The following is a 23,718-nucleotide window of genomic DNA, read 5'->3' as shown; positions in this document are numbered from 1 at the left end:
AAAATGTAACTAAGTAATTTTTACTCTGTGTAAATTTTAAATGAGCAACTTTTTACTTTTACTTGAGTAGATTTTTAGACTGGTACTTTTACTTGTACTTAAGTAAAATTTCATTAATGTAATGGTACTTTTACTTGAGTAGAATATTTTTGTACTCTTTCCACCTCTGCCTTTTAGGCAAGTCGTGCCACTTGGTCGCCATCTTGGCAACGCCTCCGGGCAGCTATTTCAGACTAACAAGACCAGGCTCCTATCTAAATGAATGGGCAGAGTCAGAACTGCACTTTCACTGGTCACCGGGACATAAAAACTGCATGTATAGAAACAGCAGTAAAATATGATAAAAATCGCTGAAAAAGTTTGATGACTTAGCCCCAAAGTAAGGTTTAAAACGCCTTTTTCCCCACAGGTTATACTTTTACTACGTATGCGCAAGAGTTCATGACACCAACTTCATTTACATCTCTCTATCCAGAATGCCGGTGTTGTGCCAAGCACTTAAACAAATGCATATTTGTGGTTGATATAAAATGCTTTAACTACCTTGGTAGTCCGGTGCCTTCGCATTGTTATCACCCTCTTCTATATGGAGTCCATCTGATCTTGTGGAACCAGTGGAACCAGACGATAGGCTTAAATGTTTCCCGGCTTGACTGTTAAAAGCAGATGATTGGCTTTCCAGCGGGAGGGGCGGGACATGTGCATACAACCGCCATCTTTGCCGTTACGGGTTTTCCTTATATAGTTGTATGGAGGATTGAGGAAGTGGCATGTCTCTTATAAATTGTCTCTGGTGTAGCCGATCTGATCCGAATCAGACAAATTAAAGAGTCGATCAGAACTGTGGTTGAAACACGAGCCGAATTACTCAGGAAGGCAACCGCAGGTCATAAATCAGTTCTAGTGCCACAAGTCAGAAACAAGTTAACCAACCAAACAACCAACTCTTTCACAGAACAGCTTTCAACATTAACGCCACTAGAACAATTATTGACAATTTCAATTCGGAGAAGAGATTGTCAAATTTGGGGCAAGTAATTGAGAAGCAACACCGGACATCACATGTAAACCCATGAGGGTTATACACAATATCCTTAAACACTTCCCCCACCTAGCAGAACCAGACTGAAATTCCTAACGGGGGCCTTTTAACCTCTGGTCTCCACAGAAATCTTTGTCAGATAATGACACAGAAACTGTCTTTTTTTTACATATATATGGACCAAAATTAACTCAAAAAGACTTGTAAATGAAGATCAGTCCATCGCTTTGTCCATATTCATTTATATGTAACCCACACATTTGACTATCATGTTATAATCACTTATTGTGTATGTCTTTTAATAATTATTTGATAACTTAAGGATACATATTCATGTTTCATATGTATTTGCTTGAATCTGCTTGCTTGAAACAGTCATGACCATCAGTTAATTGTCAAATGTATCATATTCTCGTTATAGGAATAATGTCCAAAATTAGACCCTGCAATTCGGACCACATGCTTGATAAGATAACATATGATTTATGATACCCCTGAGCCAAGACAATATCTGATTGGTCAAGACAACATTTGAGGTGTGGCCAACCGGCCAGTTTAAATACTTAGGACACCATAAAATCTTGCTTTTAGTTTTTAGCTATGCTTCTTAGCTTTTGCTATTAGTCATTTTTGCTTTTAGTTCGCTTTTAGCTTTTAGCTTGCTTCTTAGCTTGTGCTATTAGTCATGCCTGCTTTTAGCTTGTAGCTTTGCTTCCTAGCTTTAGCTTTTAGCCATGCTTTTAGTCATCACTTTAAGCATTCTTTGAGCGCGGTTCCAGCGTGCTTCGGCCTGCACGCCTGCTGCTACTTAGCCACGATGAGAAGAAACACCACCTAGTCTCGTCAAACTTTACTTCTTTTCTTTTCCGTTTGAGAGTTTCGTGTTCTGAGTTACGTTTTGTAACGCCGTGTCGGACCTCGACTGCCTGTTCAACTTCAACCAGCCACACAACTCTGCATCGTCAGCCAACGCCGAACCACGGGCTTCCCAATACGTCACTTCAACGACTACTGAACTTCCAGCCAATCAGCGACATCGGGGAAACCCCCGTTCAACAACAACAAAGGGGACTCCCTTTACACAGGAGACGCAAGTAACTTTACCTCCAGACTGTGACCTTTACTGGTGTATCTAATATAATTTTAACCTCATTGAGGAACTCAATGCAAGGGTTAATTAAGTGATTGATGGTTGTTCATGTCTATGCAATTTCACATATTGCTGTAAACTTGGGATTCCACATTCTCATTCTCTTAAACTCATTCTTCCCTAACTTTCGATCTTCCTGCAACTTGTGTGAATGTGTGCGTGCGTTTATATGTTAGATTAGTTTATGTCTTAGATTTATCTTATAAAGCCTTATTCATATTGAAAAGAGAAGTATCTTGTGTTTTGTGCTTACAAGTTAATGTCTTAAACTGCCGATCTTGTTACTGTCCTAACTGATAGTGTTTTCACTATACTTTGGATATTAATATTTAGCGCAGATTTGATGTTAAATGGCTCGTTCAGTGAATCGCAGGGCGTCTCAGTGATCAGCCGTGAAACAGTGATTCTGTTCAAATTCCCTTTAAAATCTTAAATGATTCCCTTTGAGCTAAATTGACCTGTTTCCCTTACACTGGCAATACGCAACACAACACGTAAAAAGACAGTATAAGTCATTATAATCAGTAATTATGTCTGAAACAGAACAATATTTATTTGAAATTTAAAAAAAGAAAAAAAGAAAAAGAAAAATAAATCAATCAAATCATTAAAATTGTACTGGACCTGAACATTTGAATTGTAATGTGCATCAACATATAATTGTAAAATTATATGTAATAATATTGGAGTAGTAATTCTGTAAATTAATAACGGCAGATGACGTATATGTTATATAACTTATATACATCATATGTTATGCATGCCTAGACATCAGACATTAAACTTAATTTGATATATTCATTGTATTGACATTTCTTAGACTTTGTTTGGGCATTAAGAAATTGATTAGACAAATACAATCATTTATGAGGAAGGTGGTGAATCTGTTCGCTTTTTTACATCATTCCAAGTGTTGGTCAACTTGTGCTCTTTCTTTCCACTCTTCTTTTCTCAGAATGTCCTTTTTCACATTGTGGTGACTAAATGTCATGAGAAAAATCAATATGTGGGGGCTGGTGTGGCAGTGCGGGTCTTGGTGATGAGGCCAACAGTAAACACAGACTGCTGTAACAGATGGAGGTGACAGCACTCTGTGAATACTGCTACTCTGTACAGATTACTGCGGTAACAACAGTACACTGCTTCAGAGCACACGCTGAGCCGGACGTTCTCAAGTGGTCATCAGAGACATTTCAATCTGATATTTTCTCAGAAATGGTTTGTGACAGACACGCAGTGGGAGAACTGAGCATGCACATGGAGAACATGTAACATTAGCCAGATGTTAGCTGTCTTAATTTACATTAAAGTTGCAATAAAACAGAATTAGCAACAGATCATCTCTTGGATATTTTGATGTACATTCAACTGAAATGGATTAAGAAATGAATTAATGGAAAAAGAAAAAAAAAATGTAGGAGGATCTGGTTTTGTTCATTGGTTGAGAAGCAATTAAAATGTGTGAAGAACACCTCGCTTGCACCTTTTCCATTCTCACACTTTCTCCCTACCTGTTTTTGTTTTTTGTAATTTTCTCTCACTATCTTAAGGTACGGGGGCACTTTGACATTAGGCACTGTATCATCTCACTCTGTGTGTGTGTTTGGGATGGATTAATGAATGGTTGCTTGGTAGAACAAGAGGCATGATGTAGGAATGTGTTAATTGTGAATGGAGCTTCTCTCATGGCTTAACTGGAGTCTCATTGGAGAAACACTCTGTTGCGTGTCTGCCCTTCTCTCTCTCTGTGTGTGTGTACAGTATGTGTATGTGTTGTGTGTGTGTGTGTGTGTGTCGACATGCATGCATGTTTAACTCATTGCACTCAGAGCAGCCATGCAGAAAATCTGTGTTAGTGAACACATCACTGTTGTAAAAGGCAAAATGGCAATGGATAATAGACAGTCAAGGGCTTGACAATTGTTTGTCCCATGCACTGACTATATGTCTTATATGTGTTTATATTAATGAAGTGCCATCTGACATTTTCATCTAAAATGAGCATTTTTACCAGGCTCTCTCTCTCTCATACACAGCTATCCTTGTGGGGACTCTCCATAGGCATAATGGTTTTTATACTGTACAGACCGTATTTTCTATCGCCCTACACCAACCCTACACCTAAACTTAACCCACACAGGAAACTTTCTGCATTTTTTGATTTTCAAGAAACTTAATTCGGTGTAATTATATATATATATATATAATTATATATATATATATATATATATATATATATATATATCTTTTTGAGTCTCAAAAGAATTAACAATGTCTCAAACTATTCTCTTGTTTGTCAAGACACGAACATCTGCAATAAAAGTCAAAACTCTAATGTTTCAATGTTTCAACATCAAATTCTTCCATTCTGTTTTATGGTATTCACATTCATTTTAAAATACTTTATTCTCAGTTTTGAACAGCCTTGTTTAGGTCTTTTTCTCTCCTCAGAAATTGTAGGAAAAAACATCTATACTGTATAATTTTTCATACATGGTCAAAATTTGGTCTTCAGGCCAATGTTTAAAAATCTTACCTTTTGAGGTTCAGAGTTGATTGTTTAGGGTGTGTGCCTCTTTGACAAGGGCCTAGATTACTGGACTGCTCTAATCTGTCTGAATCTCATTCCCTGGTTTGGAGATCTGAGATCTACTGGAAATCTGAGGTCAGCACAGACCAGGATTTACTGTATTGCTGGAATGTGTATAAGCTGAAAGTACTAATGCAGAGAAGAGATGGGTAAATCATTCCTTGCAGCCATTTTGGTGATAGAGATGCATACAGCTTTAAGGTTTATTGATACAATGACTCTTTTTAAACAGGACATTGAGGTAGTTTGCCAGTCAAATTTTCACATTTTCACAGTCATATGAGAGACAGTGTTTTGACATTGTAAATAATACTTTGTTTCTTATATTGAAGGTCATGGTACAGTTAAATTAAAGGGCTAGTGCAGTTCCAGGCAACACTTTCAGACTTCTCAGTTTAACAATTCGGTTTGACATATAAACACTTAAGGGACATAATGGATGTCCAGGCCACCTTCTTTGGAAGAAAGCAAACTCCTTCTTATAAATACTGGGGTCAGGATTTTCCAAAGGTTTTTTTTTCAACCTGCAACTAAAAATAGCCTAATTTATACTGTGGCTACAGGTTTCACAAACACTTTGGATAGTCTTTCAAATGAAACCACTTTTATTTAGACTGCAGCAAGTGTAAACTACTGATCCATGTTAGTGATAAATATTTGAATTACTGGAAGTTATTAAAGTGAAGCTCAAAACATTCTGGACTGCAGCCATTGTTTTTACCAAGCTGGTTTTGGTAATTGAACTACAAAGTGTCCTATGAGTAATTTCCATGATGATCTGACAGTTTTTTGTCTCATGTGTCTCCTGTAGGTGCCACCAGAGACATCGGATCAGCGCTGACCCGCATGTGTATGAGACATCGCAGCATTGAGGCTAAACTACGCCATTTTACTAAGTGCGAGAACATTTCTCCTGTCATCTACTTACTGTGTGTCATAGTTTAAAAGTCTATTTACAACACGAGTACATGTATGCATATACGTATCACAAAAACATATCAGAGCACAAATACGGGCAAAACATTGTTATGAATTTTTAACACAGAGATCATATATGAAACTTCAAAAGTTGGTCAAAAGTTTTTTTTTCTTCTAACAAATCCGCTTAGTATTCTAATCAATCAATAGTTCATGTTTTGTTTTGTTTTACTGTGCTTTGTTGTTTTGATAATGACCAGACTGTTTAGTCAAGTTAAGTTAAGTTTAGTTTTTTTTTGCTTTGTTTTGTTTTGTTTTGACCAGGCTGACTTTTTAACTCAGAGCTTTTTAAACCTTATAAGAAATATTTATCTTCACACACTCGTTCTTCGAAATTTCATATGTGTGGGTGCACGTATATTTGTTTGTTCTGAATTGCAAGACACTGAGCTATGTCACATGCACAAATGTGAACATCACAACACACTTTATTCACAGACTCACTCTCAAAGTCTGATGACACTGGCAAGACAAGAGAACACAAATACACACACTTTTCACACTTCATTAAAGGACATCTGCTGACAGTTCCCTCTGACAGGCTAATGAATGGATGCCTCAGACTGTAAACCAAAGTCTTCATTTCTCATGCTCTCAACCCCCACAGGGTTGATGATATTTCCTTCACGAATGTTCATATTGCTCTGTAATTGAATGAGAACCTCTGACTCAGCTGTGAACGCTTGAGAACATGAAACCCCCTCTTCATTGCTCTCAGTGCTTTGATGGAGAGCCTGATCACTCCGCTACAGGACCGTATTGAAGACTGGAAGAAGACAGCCAACCAACTGGACAAGGACCATGCCAAAGGTGACTAAGCACCTTTACACTTTTAGCTGGTTACACTTTATTTTACAGTCCATGTACTTAAACTGTACTTACCCAAGAATGTACTGGGTAGTATACAATAACCACATGGATTAATGTTAAGTTTAAAGATAGGTTTAAGGTTATAATTATCACCCTGTTACCAGTTATTGTAATTGCTATAATAAGAAGCATAAAATAAAGTGTATACAATTTTGTTTTTTTAACAGAATATAAACGGTCTCGTCATGAAATAAAGAAGAAATCTTCAGACACCATGAAATTACAGAAAAAAGCCAGGAAAGGTAACACATCTGTTTTTTTTATTTTTATTTTTTTATTTTTTACAATTCTACAAAGAAATGTTAATCATGGCAACATTATCACAAACAACGCATACTAGAATACAAGCATTTTAATATCAGTGAAAGTAATGGATCAATATTACATAACACTGCCCTATTACAAAGCAGAAATGTGTTGGGAATAAGCCAAGGACATTTCTCCAAGGTCAAAACTGGCTGTTTTATTTGATGTTCAGAGCAACCTGCTGTTCATATGCCATTAGTGTTGAACACGTTTTAGTGGCTCCTATGGTTGGTGATGGGCAGTTGAATCTCGGAAGTGTTGTTAAAGCCTCATAGAGACTGTGTAGAGTGCACAATGTTTTTCAATGAAATGACTGACCCTTCATATGTGGGAATCAATCCTCTGCAATGTAAGCACCCCCCTCTGCTGGCTGAAGCGCAGAAGTGCAACGCTCACCTCATTTGCTGAGCAGTTGGTGTTTATATCCCAGCAGCCAATAATTTCTCCTTTTGAAGATAGGATGATAACCCTGTGTGTTACTAGGAAGACTCCAGTGTTAAAGGAAAAGCTCCTTATTTATGTTGTTTAGTCAGGCATCTCATTCCTTCTAAGACCATTCAGTTTTATAAGATTATGTATTTGATTTGATTTTGGGTCCACTGCACATTGCATCATACATTTTTGGCTGATTTTTGAATTTGGTTTTGGTTTAATCGGCTGTGGTGGTTTGGCTTTTCTGAAACAATTTGGCCGTGAAATGAGTTGAATTGCTTCCTAATACTAACCCTAACACAGTGCTCTCCCTCCTCTCTCTCTCTGTATGTCTTTCTCTCTGTTCCTTACCCTGTCTTGGATTCTTCTCTCTCTCTTTCATCTACTCTCTCTCTATAGAGCTACAGGGTAAGTATGTTTTTCTACACCAAGCTGTGGCTCACTTAGATTCTTCTCACTCGTCACTCTGCATGGCCCTTTAACCTGGCCTCAACTCGAAAAAGACCCAAACACGTCTTTAGACAGATCTTTGCCCATCGGGTTTAACCCCCACCTTACATTTCGGCTTGCCAGCTGATTTAAGATCCCAGCTTTTCTCTTTTCTCCATTATAACACCTGAGGGTTTGCTTTGTGCATGATTTTGCTGATGCCCTCCCAGCATGCATGCTACTTGTGTTCCTGGAAGCAGTTCTACTGCAGATAGCTGACTTTGCTTCTTCAGCAAAGGTCACGACCATTTCTAACAATCTAGTCTGCATGAGTTAACCTTTTAACTTCCTCTGGGAGGTTCCATGTGTTTCATTAAGAGTAGAAGATGTTCGACCTCTGAGTTCAGAAGCGTCTGTCTCCATTGGTTGTGTAGGTGGTAGTCGGAGTAGTTCATTTTGTTCTGTGTTCACATTGCGTTCATGTTGCTGGAGGCTGAAGAGAGAATGATTCTCATCTAATGCTGTGTATTCTCTTGTGTTCTGCCTCCTTTTCACTTTTCTCTTTTGATTGTCCTTTACATTCTTCTCATTCTTCCATTCGTCCTGCCTTTCTGTCTGATTCTCTGGCCATTTTTTCATTCTGTCTGTAATTCGCTGTTTCATCCTTCTCCCTTTCCCCTTTCTTTTCTGTTATGCTCTCTGTCACCCCCTTTAGGCCGGGGGGACCTTCAGCCACAGCTGGACAGTGCAATGCAGGATGTGAATGACATGTACCTGCTGATGGAGGAGACGGAGAAACAGGCGGTGCGGCGTGCTCTAGTGGAGGAGAGAGGACGCTTTTGTACCTTCATCAGCTTCCTGCAGCCAGTAGTGGTACTGCCCACCTCATTTAAAGATCTTATTTTTTGTTTTTAATATTGAAAGCCTCAACAGTCGTTCCCAAGTACATAGCTGTCCAAAAGCTTGGGGTTGGTACGATCTTTTTTGAAAGAAACCTCTCGAAGAACATTTATTTTACAGTGTCCTTGTTATATGTGTTACATGTACTTACTATAGTAATAACAGTAAACGGTGCATAATTACAGACAAATAACCCTAAACTAAACCCTAATTCTAATCTATAGTATTGTTAATTAATATTACTCGGTACTCAAATGCACTTAAATAATACTGTAAAATAAAGTGTAACTCTCTTATGCTCATCTAGGCTGCGTTATTTGATCAAAAATACATAAATAAAACAGTAATATCGTGAAATATTTTTCAAATATAAAGTAAAAGTGTATTTAATATATTTGATTTAATAATAATAATTTATTCAAACCATTACTCCAGTCTCCAGTCACATATTTTTTATGATATCCTGATTTGATGCTCAAGAAACATTTCTTATTATGGTCACACTTTATTTTAAGGTCCAATTCTTGCTATTAACAAACCATTAACTATGACTTTTTGTCTCAATAAACTCCTAATTTGCTGCATATAAGTAGTTAGTAATGTTGTAAATTTAGGTATTGGGTAGTATTAGGAATGTAGAAGTTGGTCATGCAGAATAAGTGCTTCATAAGTACTAATAAACAGCCAATATGTTAATAATAGGCATGCTAATAAACAACTAGTTAATAGTGAGAACTGCTCCCTATAGTAATGATAATGATAATAATAATTTGTTCTGTAAAATAATTACTATGTACTACTTACTAGTTATTACTTTTAGTATTAGATTTATCTACACATTTCTTTTAACATTAAATCATTAAAAAAACATTTTGTTTTGAAATTAAAAGAGGAAATGCCACATCAACGTTATCCTGTATATGATTATTATAATGAAGAGCCTGTCTAAAGACTTCATTTAAGCACAGTAAATAAACAAACAAAATTAATAGGACATAAATACATGAAGCTCTTATAATGTGTTACCGTCTGTCGTTTGAATGGCATTATGTGATGTTCAATTAGGTTTTGATCTATGAACTTGTGGTTCTGTCCTTGTGTGATGTTAGAATGGAGAGATTGCCATGTTGGGAGAGATCACTCATCTTCAGGCCATTATTGATGACCTCACTGTGTTAACATCAGAGCCCCACAAACTGCCCGCAGCCAGTGAGCAGGTGCACATGCTTATATACACCAGTCACCATGTAGCATGTACTGTACAGTGCTTTACAGTAAGACCATTAATAAGACGGTCTCTCTCCCTTTCCTTCAGGTAATAAAAGACCTTAAGGGTTCTGATTACTCTTGGTCCTACCAGACTCCCCCCTCTTCTCCCAGCAGCTCCGGCTCCAGGAAAAGCAGTATGTGCAGGTGAGATAGTGATAAAGAAATAGAGACATTATGCTGCCAGTAATGTTAGCACACTTATTAAATCTTTATTTCTGGCTATTAGCCTTTTTCTGCTGGAAAGACTTGTTGCTTGTGCTGTGTGTACTATGTTCCTTGACTTTTCATTGTTGTAATTGCTTTGTTGCAAAAGACAGTACAATTTACTTTAAAATATATATTGCCAAATGGCAGCTTGTGCTTGTTCTGTAACTGTAACTAACTGCCCTGCTGGAGAAACAAGCTTATGCTGTGTCTCGGGAATGGTAGCTGGAATTTCATTGGTTTAAGCTGGTCTGAGCCTAGACCATCCTGGATAATACAAATAATAAAAAATAAAAAAATAACCAACAACAGATGCCAACTGTTCATTCAATGTTAAAGGGATAGTTCACCAAAAGATGAAAAACTCTGTCATCATTTACTCACCCTTTTAAACCTTTCCAAATGTATTTTGTTCATCATCAAAACAGTACAACTTGAGTGATTTCTGTCCATCCACTGAAAGTCCATTTCACTGAAACTATAAATGCTAAAAGAAAATCTTCATATAAGTAATCCATATGAACCGAGCACTTTAATCCAAGTTATCTGAAAAGACAGAATCACATTATGTGATGGACAGATTTAATCTAGGCTTTTATTTTCATGTTAACATTGATCAACACAAATCAGATATGGTCAACAGACGTAAAATCTCTTAATGCGTCACAATTCACTGGAGAGAGGGAACGAGGAGACGTAGAATAAACTTCAACAATCTTTAATGATAATCCAAAATAAGAACAACTTCAGGAGCACAGGAGAAATACACAACTCAAAATACACAACTCAAACAGGGAAAAATGAGATGATATCATCACTCTAATCAAGATCTGGCTGTTGTTGATGATAAGTATGGCTGGATTGAGTTATCTGAAATAATTGCTCATTCATGGGCTGGTTTAAAAGGGGCTATGTATCCATACTCAAAACCATGATCAGCAATGCATTGATTTGCTGGTGGCAAGGCAGCAACATAATGACATCATATAATTAAAAAAGGCACCTGACGAAAAACTTGACAAATATCTGTCCTTTTAAAGGAAACAGCCAAGCGAACAAAACTACGTAAATGTTATAATCGCTAAATGAAATGTGCACTGTTTTTATTTTATTTAAATTTTTGACATGATTCTCAATTATTTAGATTTGCAATGTATGATATTTGTAGTCTTTACAGTTTTATTCAATGTAGTAATTAGCTATTCATTTAATTTTATATTTGGACAGATTTGTTATGACAGCATTAATGAAAATGTCTTAAAGGAAAACGCCACCATTTTTCTATATTCCACTATGTTCTTCCCTCAACTTAGTCAAGTTGATACGTACCTCTCCCGACTCAATCGCTGTAGCGCGCGGCGTCACTATGCTAACATTTAGATTAGCACCATACATTCCTTAGGATCCAAACAGGGATGAATTTAGAAGCCACCAAACACTTCCATGTTTTCCTTATTTAAAGACAGTTACATGAGTTGTTACACGAGTAAGTATGGTAACACAAAATAAAACGTTAATCTTCTAAGCTGATAAAAAATGATAACTATAATGTACAGGATGGTGGAAGGAGGACTTCGCAGCACTTCGACCTCGCCGCAGTAATATCATCACTCCTGAAAACTCCTCACGCTGTCCGAAGTCAGAGAGAGATTGGGAGGGAGAGTTTTCATGGGGGGAACAGCTGGAACAGGAAAACCAAATATGGGCATAGGAAAACATGAGGGAAACTAGATCAGAAGGTACATGGGACACGAGGGAAACAAAACAAAACAAAACACACGTGACGTGACATTATGTACTTTTTAAAGAGTTTTAGTGGAATGGACTTGTCAAAGGAACAGAAATCTTAATGGGTTTGGAATGACATGAGAGTGAGTAAATGAGACAGAATCAAAATGAGTCATTTTTTGGTAAACTATGCTTTTAAAGAGAATGCTAATTCCAGCAACCATCTCGAATAAACTAAATGACTAGCTAGAACCTAGATACTATCCTGAGTTGTTTTTCCAGCCAGGTTATATTTTGTCAGTGTGTGTATATTTTGAATGCAAGTGTGTGTGTGTGTGTGTGTGTACTGAGAAAGAGGGGGCTGCTGATGCTACTGCTGCTGCGCTACACAATCTCACTGTATGCTGACATCACATGTAACCCCAACAACATATTAGAGACAGAGCACTGCGCTCATGAAAATGTTGCTTTATATATCACTGTAAGAGCCTTGCTTTCAACAGGCACAGTTTAACATTTATTGATTCATGTTATTCATCCATTGATTCCTCTTGATGAAGTCAAGGATGAAGCATAGCAGTCAGCTACAATTATCACAATTACACTAAAGTAGCCTGTTTAATGAGTTTATTACTTTTATAATTTGCTATTAATAAGTGTGTCTGATTTATGTTAATTCAGTGCTTTGCTCTCTTAAATGAATATTTCAGGTTAAAACCCATTCAAGAATCTCAACACCAGAATCTGTCTAATATTCCGGGTCTGTTTTTAACCTGGAATATGCAATAATTACTTCAGAACAAATCGAAAGCATTTCGAGATCACTTTTACATAACCAGTCCCTGTAGGGTTTCTGATTAGACCATTAGTGTTTTGCTTTGGCTCCAGGGCCAACTAAAGCTTGCTTTTTAATAGTGTCATTTAGTACCTGTCTGTGTTTGTGCCGCCTCGCATGGAGTCCTGGGGGTTGATTCAAGTGCGTTGGCTGCACAAGGCCGACACAACTGAACACAACCTTCAATCTCCATACTAGGCCTCCTGTGTCACACCTGTCAAACTTTGTCTTACATATGTTCTCCCTTTGCCCCCCACCCTGACCTCCATCCTTACCCATCAACCCCATCACTGCTTGAGACCCTTGTTTGTCCATCTTTTTTTTCCCCCTTTAATATTTGTAAATCATTATCATGTAATTGTTTCCTTAACTTCATCTGTCAATCATGTTCCTTTCTTCTTGTAAAACCATCTCCTGGTGGTATAACCTGCCCTCTGTACCCCACCCTCGCACCCTGGTCCTCTGCCCTCTGTCGCACTTCCCCTTGCCCCTGCAGCAGTGTAAACAGCGCCCATAGTAGTGCCTCTCGATCCTCTGGTGGCTCTCAGACTCACTCACCCAGTTCGTCCTGTCGCTACCGCAGCCTGGCCCAACCGCTAACAACCGCTGCACACCGCCTCAGTAGCGTCTCCTCCCACGACTCCGGCTTCATCTCGCAGGACGCCAACGTCTACTCCAAACCCCCATCACCCATGCCCTCCGATATAACCAGCCAGGTATTTATGTCAAAGTATTTGTTTCCTGCTGGCTAAATGGTACCGTAGAAATGTTGGTAACATGAAAGTAGAGACCTTTTTTTGACAGGAATGAAAACAAGGCTGTGAGGGATAGAAGTACTGTGTTCAGTGTACTATTGTTTAACAACATAGCGAAGGTTCAGCTGACAAAACATCTTTCTGAGAAAAAACAAAAATACAAAAAACAGATTTGAGACTTAAATAAAAGTGATCAAGGAGATTTATAGAGTGCATGCCATTGTAAAGACTTTTTCATCCGTGTTAACTTCAATGGTGTCTAACGTCTATTTGACCGATTTTCTCAAGAGTGAATTGTGAGTCAGTTTATCGAAATTGAGATTTACACATCATCTGAAATCATCATCTGAAATCATTCCAAAATCTGGAATCTGATAAAATAATAATCAAAATATTGAGAAAATTACTTTTAAAGCTGTCCAAATGAAGTTCTTAGCAATGCATATCCTCAGTGTCCTCATTAGTAAGTTGCTTTAGATAAAAGCATCTGCTAAATGACTAAATGTAAATCCAAATGCATATTATTAATAAAAAAAAATAGTTTGGATATAATTACGGTAGGAAATTTACAATATAGCTTTAATAAAATATTTTTTTTTTGGGCCTAAAAGGAAAATCGATAATTTTGACCCATACAGTGTTTTTTTGGCTAATGCTAAAAGTAGACCCCAGCGACTAAATACTGGTTTTGTGCTCCAGGGTCACAATTGATTTGTCAGTCAAACTAACCCATGTAAAACAATAGCGCTATAATATTTATTATTGAAATAGACGGTAAACATTTATTTATGATATTTATTTACAGTACTGCTGGAATATTTTTGAAAGAATCTCTTATGCTCAACAACCCTGCATTTATTTTATCATAAATACAGTAAAACAGGAATATTGTGAACAGTGATTCCAATTTAAAATAGCTGTTTCATATTTTAATATATTTGAAAAATAAATATAATCCTGTGATGGAAAAACTTCAAAATATCACTGCTAAAGTGTCACATGATCCTTTAGAAATCATTTAAAAACCCAAAAGATAATGAAGTTGTAATTGTGAGCCCACCAAATTATAGAGCTAATTATTTTCCTGCTGGCATTGCAATAACTCCCCCAAAGAATTAAATTTCCTTAGCAAACCACAGTGTTCAAACATGCAACAACATTCCCTGTCTGCAAGGTAACAGGGACCTCTTGTGGACAAGGCTATGAACCACTGAATATCAAACATTTTTTACTAATGGTCAGAGAGTGAGTGAAGCAGAATTTTACAGTCTCTGGAAAACTGTGACAGATAACAGTTCAGAGCTTGAAATGTGCTTGTAAAGCATTGTATATGGAACATATGCTTTACAATATACACAGAAAAAGTGAATTCTTATGTAAGTAAACGAAGAGAAATGCACTCGTCTCGGAGCTCACATGCTACTTTCTCTCACTGTGGAAAGAAAAGGGGATTTTGCCTGACTGTGAATCTACCACACCTCTGGCTGAGGCGTGACACGTGGAGGATAAGCATATTGAGGGTTAGATAGCATAAATAATTCACGCCAGGCGATGTTCATGGGTCATGCATTTCATTTTTAGATGGTGATGTGCACACAGGAAAGAATGAACCTTTAAATCTTTTTAGTTTGGCCTATTAACTTATATGCGTTGGAAATGGCATTATCACTGTCAGATTGAGGGAAAATGTTCAAACATAAAGTAAATACAAATAGAACTAAAAAGATCAAAACAAAATTGAATGAAGTCAAGAATTGTGGGCTGAATTTGTTACAGTTTTTTATTATTATTATTATTCTTAAATCACTAACCAAAAAAAGCATTTTTTTATTATTATATAGTAGTAGTAATAGATATGAAAACAACCAGCAGATGGCAACAAAAGAAAATAAAATAAAAAACTTAACTGTCTTTAATCTTTTTCTTTCTTTCTTTCTTTCTTTCTTTCTTTCTTTCTTTCTTTCTTTCTTTCTTTCTTTCTTTCCCCTATTTTGTGCTTGATTGTGTTTCAAGATTTTTAATGTTTTTGAAGTTTTGTATGGTCACACAGGTTGCATTTAATTAAAACACAGTTAAAACTGTTATATTATGAAATATTTTAACAATTTAAACTGTAATTTATCAATCAATCAATATCAATTACTTTTAGTGACCCCAAACTCTTCTCTGAACCTTCTCTCTCATGGTCATTTACTTGGTGTTTAAGTTGAAGGACTTGAAGTCCTTTGTATAAAAACGGTTAGTAATTTAAAATGTGATTTTTCTGTCAACGAAGTGTCCATTGATTGCAAGCAGTACCATAAAATATCCAAAGAATTCAAACAAAGCCCCTCTAAATGTTTCCCTGCTGACATCTCATCTTTCACTGTTTCTCTTTCTTCAGAAGTCGTCAAGCTCAGCGTCCTCAGAAGCATCTGAGACCTGCCAGTCAGTTAGTGAGTGTGGCTCTCCAACCACAGTAAGTATCAAGTACTCTGTCCATAAGTCACACGTGTGCTGAAACTGTCAGTGATATTTTGGATTGTCTGTGGGACCCGTGAGGTTCATGCTGCTGATTGGCAGGTTGGGGTCTGCTCTTGGCGGTTTCGTCTTTGTGCTGTCATCAGATCTGATCTTTCCTGCAACTCTCAACATGTTTCTGCAAATCCACACACACAAAGGCTCCCATGCCCATGAGTAAAGGGAAGGGGGTTCTCTTGCTACTCTGACGGTCTCGATCTTATCTCTCCATTCCGCAGTTTGGCTCGTCCTTCGCTACCTTCCGCCCTGCTCTCTCTCACACTGGCTCCATCAGGCCTTTCTCTGTCATACTTCCTGCGTCCCCACCCTATAACCGCTCCCCCGGATCCAACACACCCTCTCCCACATCCAAGGTTCCTTGCTGGAAGGTTTGTCTCCATTGGCAATTCTCATTGCAGTTTTGTTAATTTCCTCTTCTTTTTGTGTGCGGTAAATATGTGGCTCCTGAATAACGCTTACTGACAGTGTTTTTGTTTTGATTTCATTCTGCTTCACTTCATTCATTACCTCATTTTGCTTTTTAACACACACCTTTTCTGTTGGCTGTTTGATCCTGGTTTCAAATCTCCGGCTGTGAGATTTGCTAAACCGAGCAGACCACGGAAGGTACTTATCAAACAGTAAAGCAAACACTGAGATTGGGCTTTTTCTAAAACAAATAAGACCGTATCTGTTGAAAGGACACTCAAACTGCTGGATCGTGGGCCAGTCTTCTCTCTCTCGCCCCTGAGACCGTTGCATTTGTTGCTATACACTGACCTGAATTAATCACGTCTGCTTCCTCAGGACTGGTCCAAGGTAGGTTCCAGTGAGCTGCCGCTGGCCAGCACACTTCAGAGGAGGAAGGAGCCTCTGGATAGGCTGAGGGAGGCAGAAACCTCTCCTCAGTCACAGGGGTATTCTGGGATGCATTCAGAAGACCACCAGAGGCCAAGGATGAACCCGGCCACTACAGCTGCCAAGGTAACTTTCACCATATATGAAACATTCATCATTTGGTGTGGCGAAGACAAAATGTACCTGTTTGCTAAAGGCTGGTTTCTTTAAATATGGGCTGCTGTGGCCTAGGGTACTTAATAATGCAATGGTTCTCCACCTGGAGCATCTGCAGATGGCTTAAAAATACTAAAAATAAGCTAAAACATCTAAAACTTCACTTGTTTTCCTTAGCAACTTTTGAAGGTAAGAACCAGAGTTCTTGTGGTCTTGTAAAACCAGATTTCTATACTTGGACAAGATTTGATAACTAATAAATTATTTTTTAAAAAGTAATATTTTTGTTTAGGTAGGTTGTTTAGGTAAATGGCTCTTTCTACATATAATCTCTGCAATCACAAACAACTAGGAAAGTCAACCAGAACTAGAAAAGTCATAGAAATGTAATGGAAAGACATAGTGTAAGCCCTCAATAACACTTCTGGAATTATTTAATTATTGTAATACATTGCAACTGCTATTTACTTTAAAATAAAAACGTTGGAAAATAAGCAGCTATGTCAATACAGTACCAAAAAAATTGTATCTTGCTGGGTCTTGAAATATTATCTTTGACAATAGGGGACCATGAAGTCAAAACAGCAGAAAACACAATAATAACGCATTTTTTTAAAAGTCTCTAAAAATGCACACTCTTTTCCACCCCCAGTGTAATTTCCACTGCATCTTAACTGATGTATTGATGTGCATTTTAATCATTTTTTGGATAAAAATGCCTGACTTGACACTCAGTTAACAGTTTATATATCATGAATAAATACATTTTAATAATATTTGTAATAATTGATTGGAAATTATATTTATTTTTAGAATGTGTTTCTTTGAATTCATATTCATACAATTTCCATAGTTTAAGATTCAAAGTTGAGGTCTACATATGCACACATTGATGTAACCGTATGCATGTATTGTGTCATGGTGCAGCATGGTGAGGAGGTTTCCCCAGCTGCTAGTGATCTAGCTATGGTCCTGACACGAGGCCTCAGCATGGAGCAGCAGAAGAGCAGCCGAGACTCTCTTCAGTACTCTAGTGGATACAGCACTCAGACAACCACCCCATCCTGCTCTGAAGATACCATCCCCTCACAGGGTAATACACAGTCAAAAATATTCACGTGTTCTTAGCAAAAGCCTGTTCACACCAAGAATGATAACCATAACTATAGCACTTACTATGTTCGCGTCAATGCCAAATTTGTTTATTACAAGCATGCACTGCAGTCATCTGCCAACCTAAATGCTCAAGCTCTTTAAAATCAAGTGGATTCTTATTGTCTGTCAATATTCTTTTTGTTCATCAGCTAGAAAAAAAAAATCTGAAAGTGATTTTATCAATTTTGTTCCACTGTGTCAATTATTAGTATAGCTGTGGTGTGGACTTCTCTATTCTCTTATTATCAGAAAGATTTTTTTAAAGTTATCATTAATGTCATCAGCCTTGGTGTGAATGGCCCTTAAAGGGACAGTTCACCCAGAAATGAAAATTCTGTCATTAATTACTTACCATCATGTCATTCCAAACCTATAAGACCGGAAAACAAATTAAAATATTTTTTATGAAATCTGAGAGCTTTCTGGCCCTGCATAGATGGCAAGGGAACTACCACGTTCAAGGCCCAGAAAGGTAGTAAGGATATTGCTATAACAGTCCATGTGACATCAGTGGTTCAACCGTAATTTTATAAAGCTACGAGAATACCTTTTATTGATATCCTTACTGAGTATCTGGACCTTGAGTGTGGTAGTTCTCTTGCTGTCTATAGAGGATCAAAAACTTAAAGACTTCATCAAAAATATCTTAATTTGTGTTCCAAAGATGAACAAAGGTCTTAGGGGTTTGGAACGACACAAGGGTGAGTAATTAATGACAGAATTTACATTTTTGGGTGAACTTCCCCAGATATTTACTTCTTATTATTTGAATTCAAAACTAGTTATAAGACTTGATAAGTTACAAGTGGGATTTTTTTTGTCAGGCTCTGACTATGATGGTTACTCAGTAAACGGGGATACTGAGGTCGACGGTCAGGCTGAATTCGATAAATCCTCCACAATTCCCCGTCACAGTAATATCGCCCAGAACTACCGGCGCATGATACAGACTAAGCGTCCCGCCAGCACAGCAGGCCTGCCCAGCGGAGTGGGTGCCCTGGGCGGACCACCCGGCGGAGGGGGAGGTATTCCTGGTACAGCCACCATTCGGCGAACGCCGTCTACGAAGCCGGGGGTGAGGCGCACCCTCTCCAACGCTGGCCCTATTCCTATACGCCCACCCATTGTGCCAGTCAAGACCCCCACTGTGCCTGACTCACCCGGCGGGTACACTGGCCCTCCCGCCCGTGTGGGCAGTGAAGAATGTGTCTTTTATGTGCCGGATGACCCCTCCGCAGGAGCGCTGGAGTATGTGAAGGCCTCTCCGAAGCGGCTGAGCCTACCCAACACAGCCTGGGGCTCAGGGGGCGCTGGAGGCTTAGAGATGAGCGTCTACGCCCAACCGGGTGAAGAAGATCACCTGCTGGCTGCCAATCGCCACAGTCTGGTGGAGAAGATCGGGGAGCTGGTGGCCAGCGCTCAAGCATTAGGTGAGGGCCAGTTCCCTTTCCCATCGCTTCCAAACCAGCCCCCGCCAGGTCCCGAGTCCCAAACCGATCCTGAACCGCCCCAGGAGGGTGAGGACATGCTGAGGTCTATTCGTCGAGGGGTGCGACTGCGCAAAACCGTCTCCAACGATCGCTCAGCGCCCCGGATTTTGTGATGCCTCCTGGAGAGATGGGAGAATATGAGCGAAGTAACCCAGAAAAAAAAAACTTCACAATGACTCTTTAGAAAATGAGCTATGAAAAAGAGGATTAAAAAATTAAATGTTTAAAATCATTAGAGAAAATAATGAATAAAAGTAATGAAAAAAGTAAATGATATGTAACAGCAGGCTCAGGCCACTATAACTCTTAGCGTGTCCGAACGCATGTTTGTCTTATTAACAAGCCCATCACCGCGGCATAGTTGAACTTTAGTGAGACAATTAACTACTGACAGAAAAAAGGGACCAGGATGTCCGCATGGTCCCTGTAGAATAATGGCCCTCCCCAAATTATGGACCCCAGGAATCAGTGCTGGAGAAGCTTACGGGGCACGCAGGGGCTTGTCGCAAATCCTTGCCCCTCCACAATGCTCTCTCTAACCCCGCCCTCACCTCCAGTAAAACTGACATCAGATCCTGAAAGTCTTGTGGTATCGCTGTTGTGTGTTGGTCTGCAGTCTGGAGGTGAGCAGGGCTCTGCTGCAGGTCAGCTCGTGGTTGCATAGAGGGACAGGATTTATCTTTTGTTTGTACGCTTCTGTTGTCTTGTTTGTTTTATTTATGAGCAGTTAATCACATCCTAGCTCCTAAGCGTACATGTCAGGTATGTGGATTTGTGTAGATTTAGGGTGAAAAACCGCCATGATAATGTGGAGCAATAACGCTTTTTCCTTTTTTTTCCTTTGATGGGGGAAGGTTTCGAAGATCAGCTTTTAATAAAGTTGTGCATTTTTGATGTTCAGGTGTCTTTGGGGAAGCAGATGCTTTCGAAGACTTCTTGTTGAGTCTAATTATGGCTTATTTAAAAAGAAAATAGAAAGGATGCAGAGCACTTTTAAGGCGTAGTTTTGACCACTAGTTGTCACTGTGACCACACTGTGTGTGGTGAATGCTGTGAGACGCCGCGGTCACGTGCCCTGGTACATAGGGAGACGAATGCGTGTAGCAATGTTATGATATAGGAAAAAAGAGAGAGATGGGATGTGAAGCAGAGATGGACCTAAGAAGAATGATTTGGCAACAATTTGCAGTAGGATCAATTTGTTTACATTATTAATGAATGTATTAGATATCACAAACTAACAAACAGAATTTTTCTAAATTAATGTTCATTTCTACTTATTCTTGTGCAGTTTTTTATATTTCAGAATCGGCTAATTTATTATGAAAACAAACAATAGTACACTGCCATTCAAAGGTTCAGCGTCAATCAAATTTGAATCAATTTATTCAACAAGTGTGCTTTGATCGAAAGTAACAGTAAAGACATTTATAATGCAACAAAATATATCTGTTTCAAATAAATACTTTTTGTTTGAACTTTCTAGTCGTCAAATAATCCTGCAAAAAATTAAATGAATCACGGTTTCCACAAAAGCAGCAAAATATAATTTCAGCCCTGATAAAATAAGTAAATAAATACTTGCCTCGCCATCTTATCGCCCCCAAAACTTTTAAAAGTATATATTTCATAAATTAGCACTAGATAAATAAAGGAATTTCTTTTTTTTTTTAGTGTTGTTCATTGTCCATGCACACTTTGTGATACCTATTGCATTAACTGTTAACCAGCTGAATCTGACTGAAGATTGTGACCAATGATCTTGAAAAGGAATCGGTTGACACATTATATTTAGTTTCCAATGTGAGCCTCTAAAATACATTTTACTAAATTTTGCAGGAAATGTTCTTTTACTTGTCAAGCCTCAAACCACAGTCCCTTGATAGATATTTAAGAGGGGTGGAGAGAACGAGCTAAGATAAAGGCACACACCTGGCTGCCATTTTTTGGGACATCAGAATGAACTTTGCATCTGCAGAGGGAAGAAGGGATGAACAAAGGAGGTAGAGAGAATGAACTCTGAGAAGAAAACTCATCCAGTTGTTTATGATAAAAGCATTCCACTGCCTGTTTCTGATGATATAGGAGTAAATCACTATGAGACGAAAGGTCGCTGGTTACCCCGGTTCACCTGACGTGAAGAAAAACAATGCTCTGTGATGATACTGGATGTGGAAGTGATACGTAGGAGGTCAAAACATAGTTTTAGTCATGTAGTGTCTGTTTGTGAGTGACTTTCTGTTCTCCCAAGACTCCCTATAACCCCTGCGGTCATAAATAGTGCTGTTGCGCCAGACGCTCGCTCCTTAATCTGACTTTTGGGTTGTTTATTATTTATTTTGCATAGAGCACTCTGTTTTAGGAATGCCTGTAGCGCGTTCAAAAGGAAAAAGTATGTCTGCTTTCTAACTGAAAAAAGTGCCGTTCTGGAACGCCGAGGCCATATTGAGAACAGGCTGGAATGAAAGAACAAGGCTATGGCAATTCAAAGCCCACACTGCCAGCCGATCAGCAGGTCAGAACTTTATCTTACAGTAGGGGGTCAAGGGGTGGGTGAGGAATCAGTCGACAAGTGAATTGAGCAGTAATATAGTAAAGTTTGCTGAACAAAGAGAGGGAAAAAAAATCATATCTGACTGTTACATATCCACGCATTTCATGTGAAGCTTCATGGCCTGCTTTATGTAGCATCATGACAAGGAAGTTCCATTCATAGCATTACACACACAGACACGTAAAGGCAGGAGGATACAACACGAAAGAAGATGGAGAGTTGATGAGAAGTGAAAGAGAAAGAAGAACGGAATGAGCAAGAGTGAGAAAGACAAGGCCAGTGGTGAATAATTGATGAAAGAGACAGGAAGCGAAGCGGAGAAGAAGCAAAAGGGGAGAAAAAAGACACAAAAGCCTGATTGCAGGTAGTTGGCTTACTGTTATCTCTTTATTGTAACGTCAGTCTCTGCGGGTTTCTGCTCCTGAGGTCATGAAGCAAGATGACAGTTAAAAGCCCCTCTGGAGTAAAATGGGGGATAGAAAAAAAATCACACTGTACAAATTCATACAAAATCACCACCTCGTAAAATAATTACGATTTCTCATGAGATCGGGTTGGTTTGTCCCTGGAGCTCCCCTAGTTATATTACGAATTATCAGGGAAGAGGTGGTTTAGAAATATATGTGCTTTGATGATGTGTAAATGTGATTTTTGAGGGCAATATTTTGATTAGTAATATCTTAAACTATGTTGACCATCTCCCACGCTCCCCTAAAAACAAATAATTCAAGCCTTTAAATGCGTGTCTTATAGATAATCTCTGTCATTTGAGGGGATTTGCCTGGAGAAACATGAGTAATTAGCACATTGTGCATTTTTGGTTAATATTTCAAAAACAAACAAACAAGTGTCTTCAGTTTCGCCTTTTCATTTGTTGGTGAGCCAAACGAATGCCAAAAAAAAAACAAGTGAATTGGCTATCCTTTGTATTTGCTTTTAAGTAATAACTGACCAAATCCTATAGTGTTAGCGCACAATCAATGAGTATAATGTTAGCCTTATGCAACTTTATGCCTTTTTGATATTCACTCACGCCAGCTGCACTCTAGTCTTTCTTCTGTCATTCCGTTTTCCTTGTCATTGTGTTTCACATCTCTAAAATGGCTACAGACAATAAACGATCTTGTGATGCGTGTGACAGAGAGATGAAACGCTCATTTGGGCCTGAAAACATGTGCAGCCATCCTCTTCTTCAGCCACTCACGCGCTGTTCCTCGAAGATGCGCTGATACAAAGACACCTGTCTCCCACGTTCGGTTTAGCCCCAACGCTGTGGTTTTCCCTCGCTGTCGTCTCCACAGCGAGCTTGTGTAGGGAGGGCTTGGCAACCGGGTGTCATGGAAACTGAGCCGTATTAGTCTGAGTTGCGAGCCTTTTCTTATCTTAGCTGCTCGCATACAAGGAGCATCATGCACATGCAGCACAACAGAGCCCAAACATCAGGGTCTACAGCTCAAAACTTAACCGGTGTACTGATTATGTCTCTTAACTTCATTCTCGTGTAAAAGATATGAGGTG

The 23,718-nt window shown here is 38.6% G+C and overlaps 2 protein-coding genes across 6 annotated transcripts in view; both read left to right on the top strand.

Moving 5' to 3' along the window:
- mtss1lb (MTSS I-BAR domain containing 2b) overlaps nucleotides 1–21,215 on the top strand; it is a 63,597-nt gene extending 42,382 nt beyond the window's left edge. Inside the window, exons 4-15 of one of the 4 annotated variants that reach the window (XM_059534386.1) lie at nucleotides 5,594–5,678; nucleotides 6,479–6,570; nucleotides 6,798–6,872; nucleotides 8,513–8,670; nucleotides 9,807–9,914; nucleotides 10,013–10,110; nucleotides 13,317–13,449; nucleotides 15,872–15,946; nucleotides 16,227–16,376; nucleotides 16,795–16,971; nucleotides 17,929–18,094; nucleotides 18,981–21,215. In XM_059534386.1, the coding sequence (XP_059390369.1) occupies nucleotides 5,594–5,678; nucleotides 6,479–6,570; nucleotides 6,798–6,872; nucleotides 8,513–8,670; nucleotides 9,807–9,914; nucleotides 10,013–10,110; nucleotides 13,317–13,449; nucleotides 15,872–15,946; nucleotides 16,227–16,376; nucleotides 16,795–16,971; nucleotides 17,929–18,094; nucleotides 18,981–19,759 (2,096 nt within the window). In that variant the 3' untranslated portion in view covers nucleotides 19,760–21,215. Of the gene's footprint in view, nucleotides 1–5,593; nucleotides 5,679–6,478; nucleotides 6,571–6,797; nucleotides 6,873–8,512; nucleotides 8,671–9,806; nucleotides 9,915–10,012; nucleotides 10,111–13,229; nucleotides 13,450–15,871; nucleotides 15,947–16,226; nucleotides 16,377–16,794; nucleotides 16,972–17,928; nucleotides 18,095–18,980 lie in introns of all 4 variants that reach the window. The other 3 variants (XM_059534385.1, XM_059534388.1, XM_059534387.1) reach the window with 3 other exon arrangements.
- Nucleotides 1–23,718, top strand: part of rbpms2b (RNA binding protein, mRNA processing factor 2b) — a 216,282-nt gene that overhangs the window by 75,667 nt on the left and 116,897 nt on the right. The window lies entirely within an intron of this gene.

Source organism: Carassius carassius, chromosome 3 (genome assembly GCF_963082965.1).
Source record: "Carassius carassius chromosome 3, fCarCar2.1, whole genome shotgun sequence".
Taxonomy (NCBI): domain Eukaryota; kingdom Metazoa; phylum Chordata; class Actinopteri; order Cypriniformes; family Cyprinidae; genus Carassius; species Carassius carassius.
This window is presented reverse-complemented; position numbering and strand designations above follow the sequence as displayed.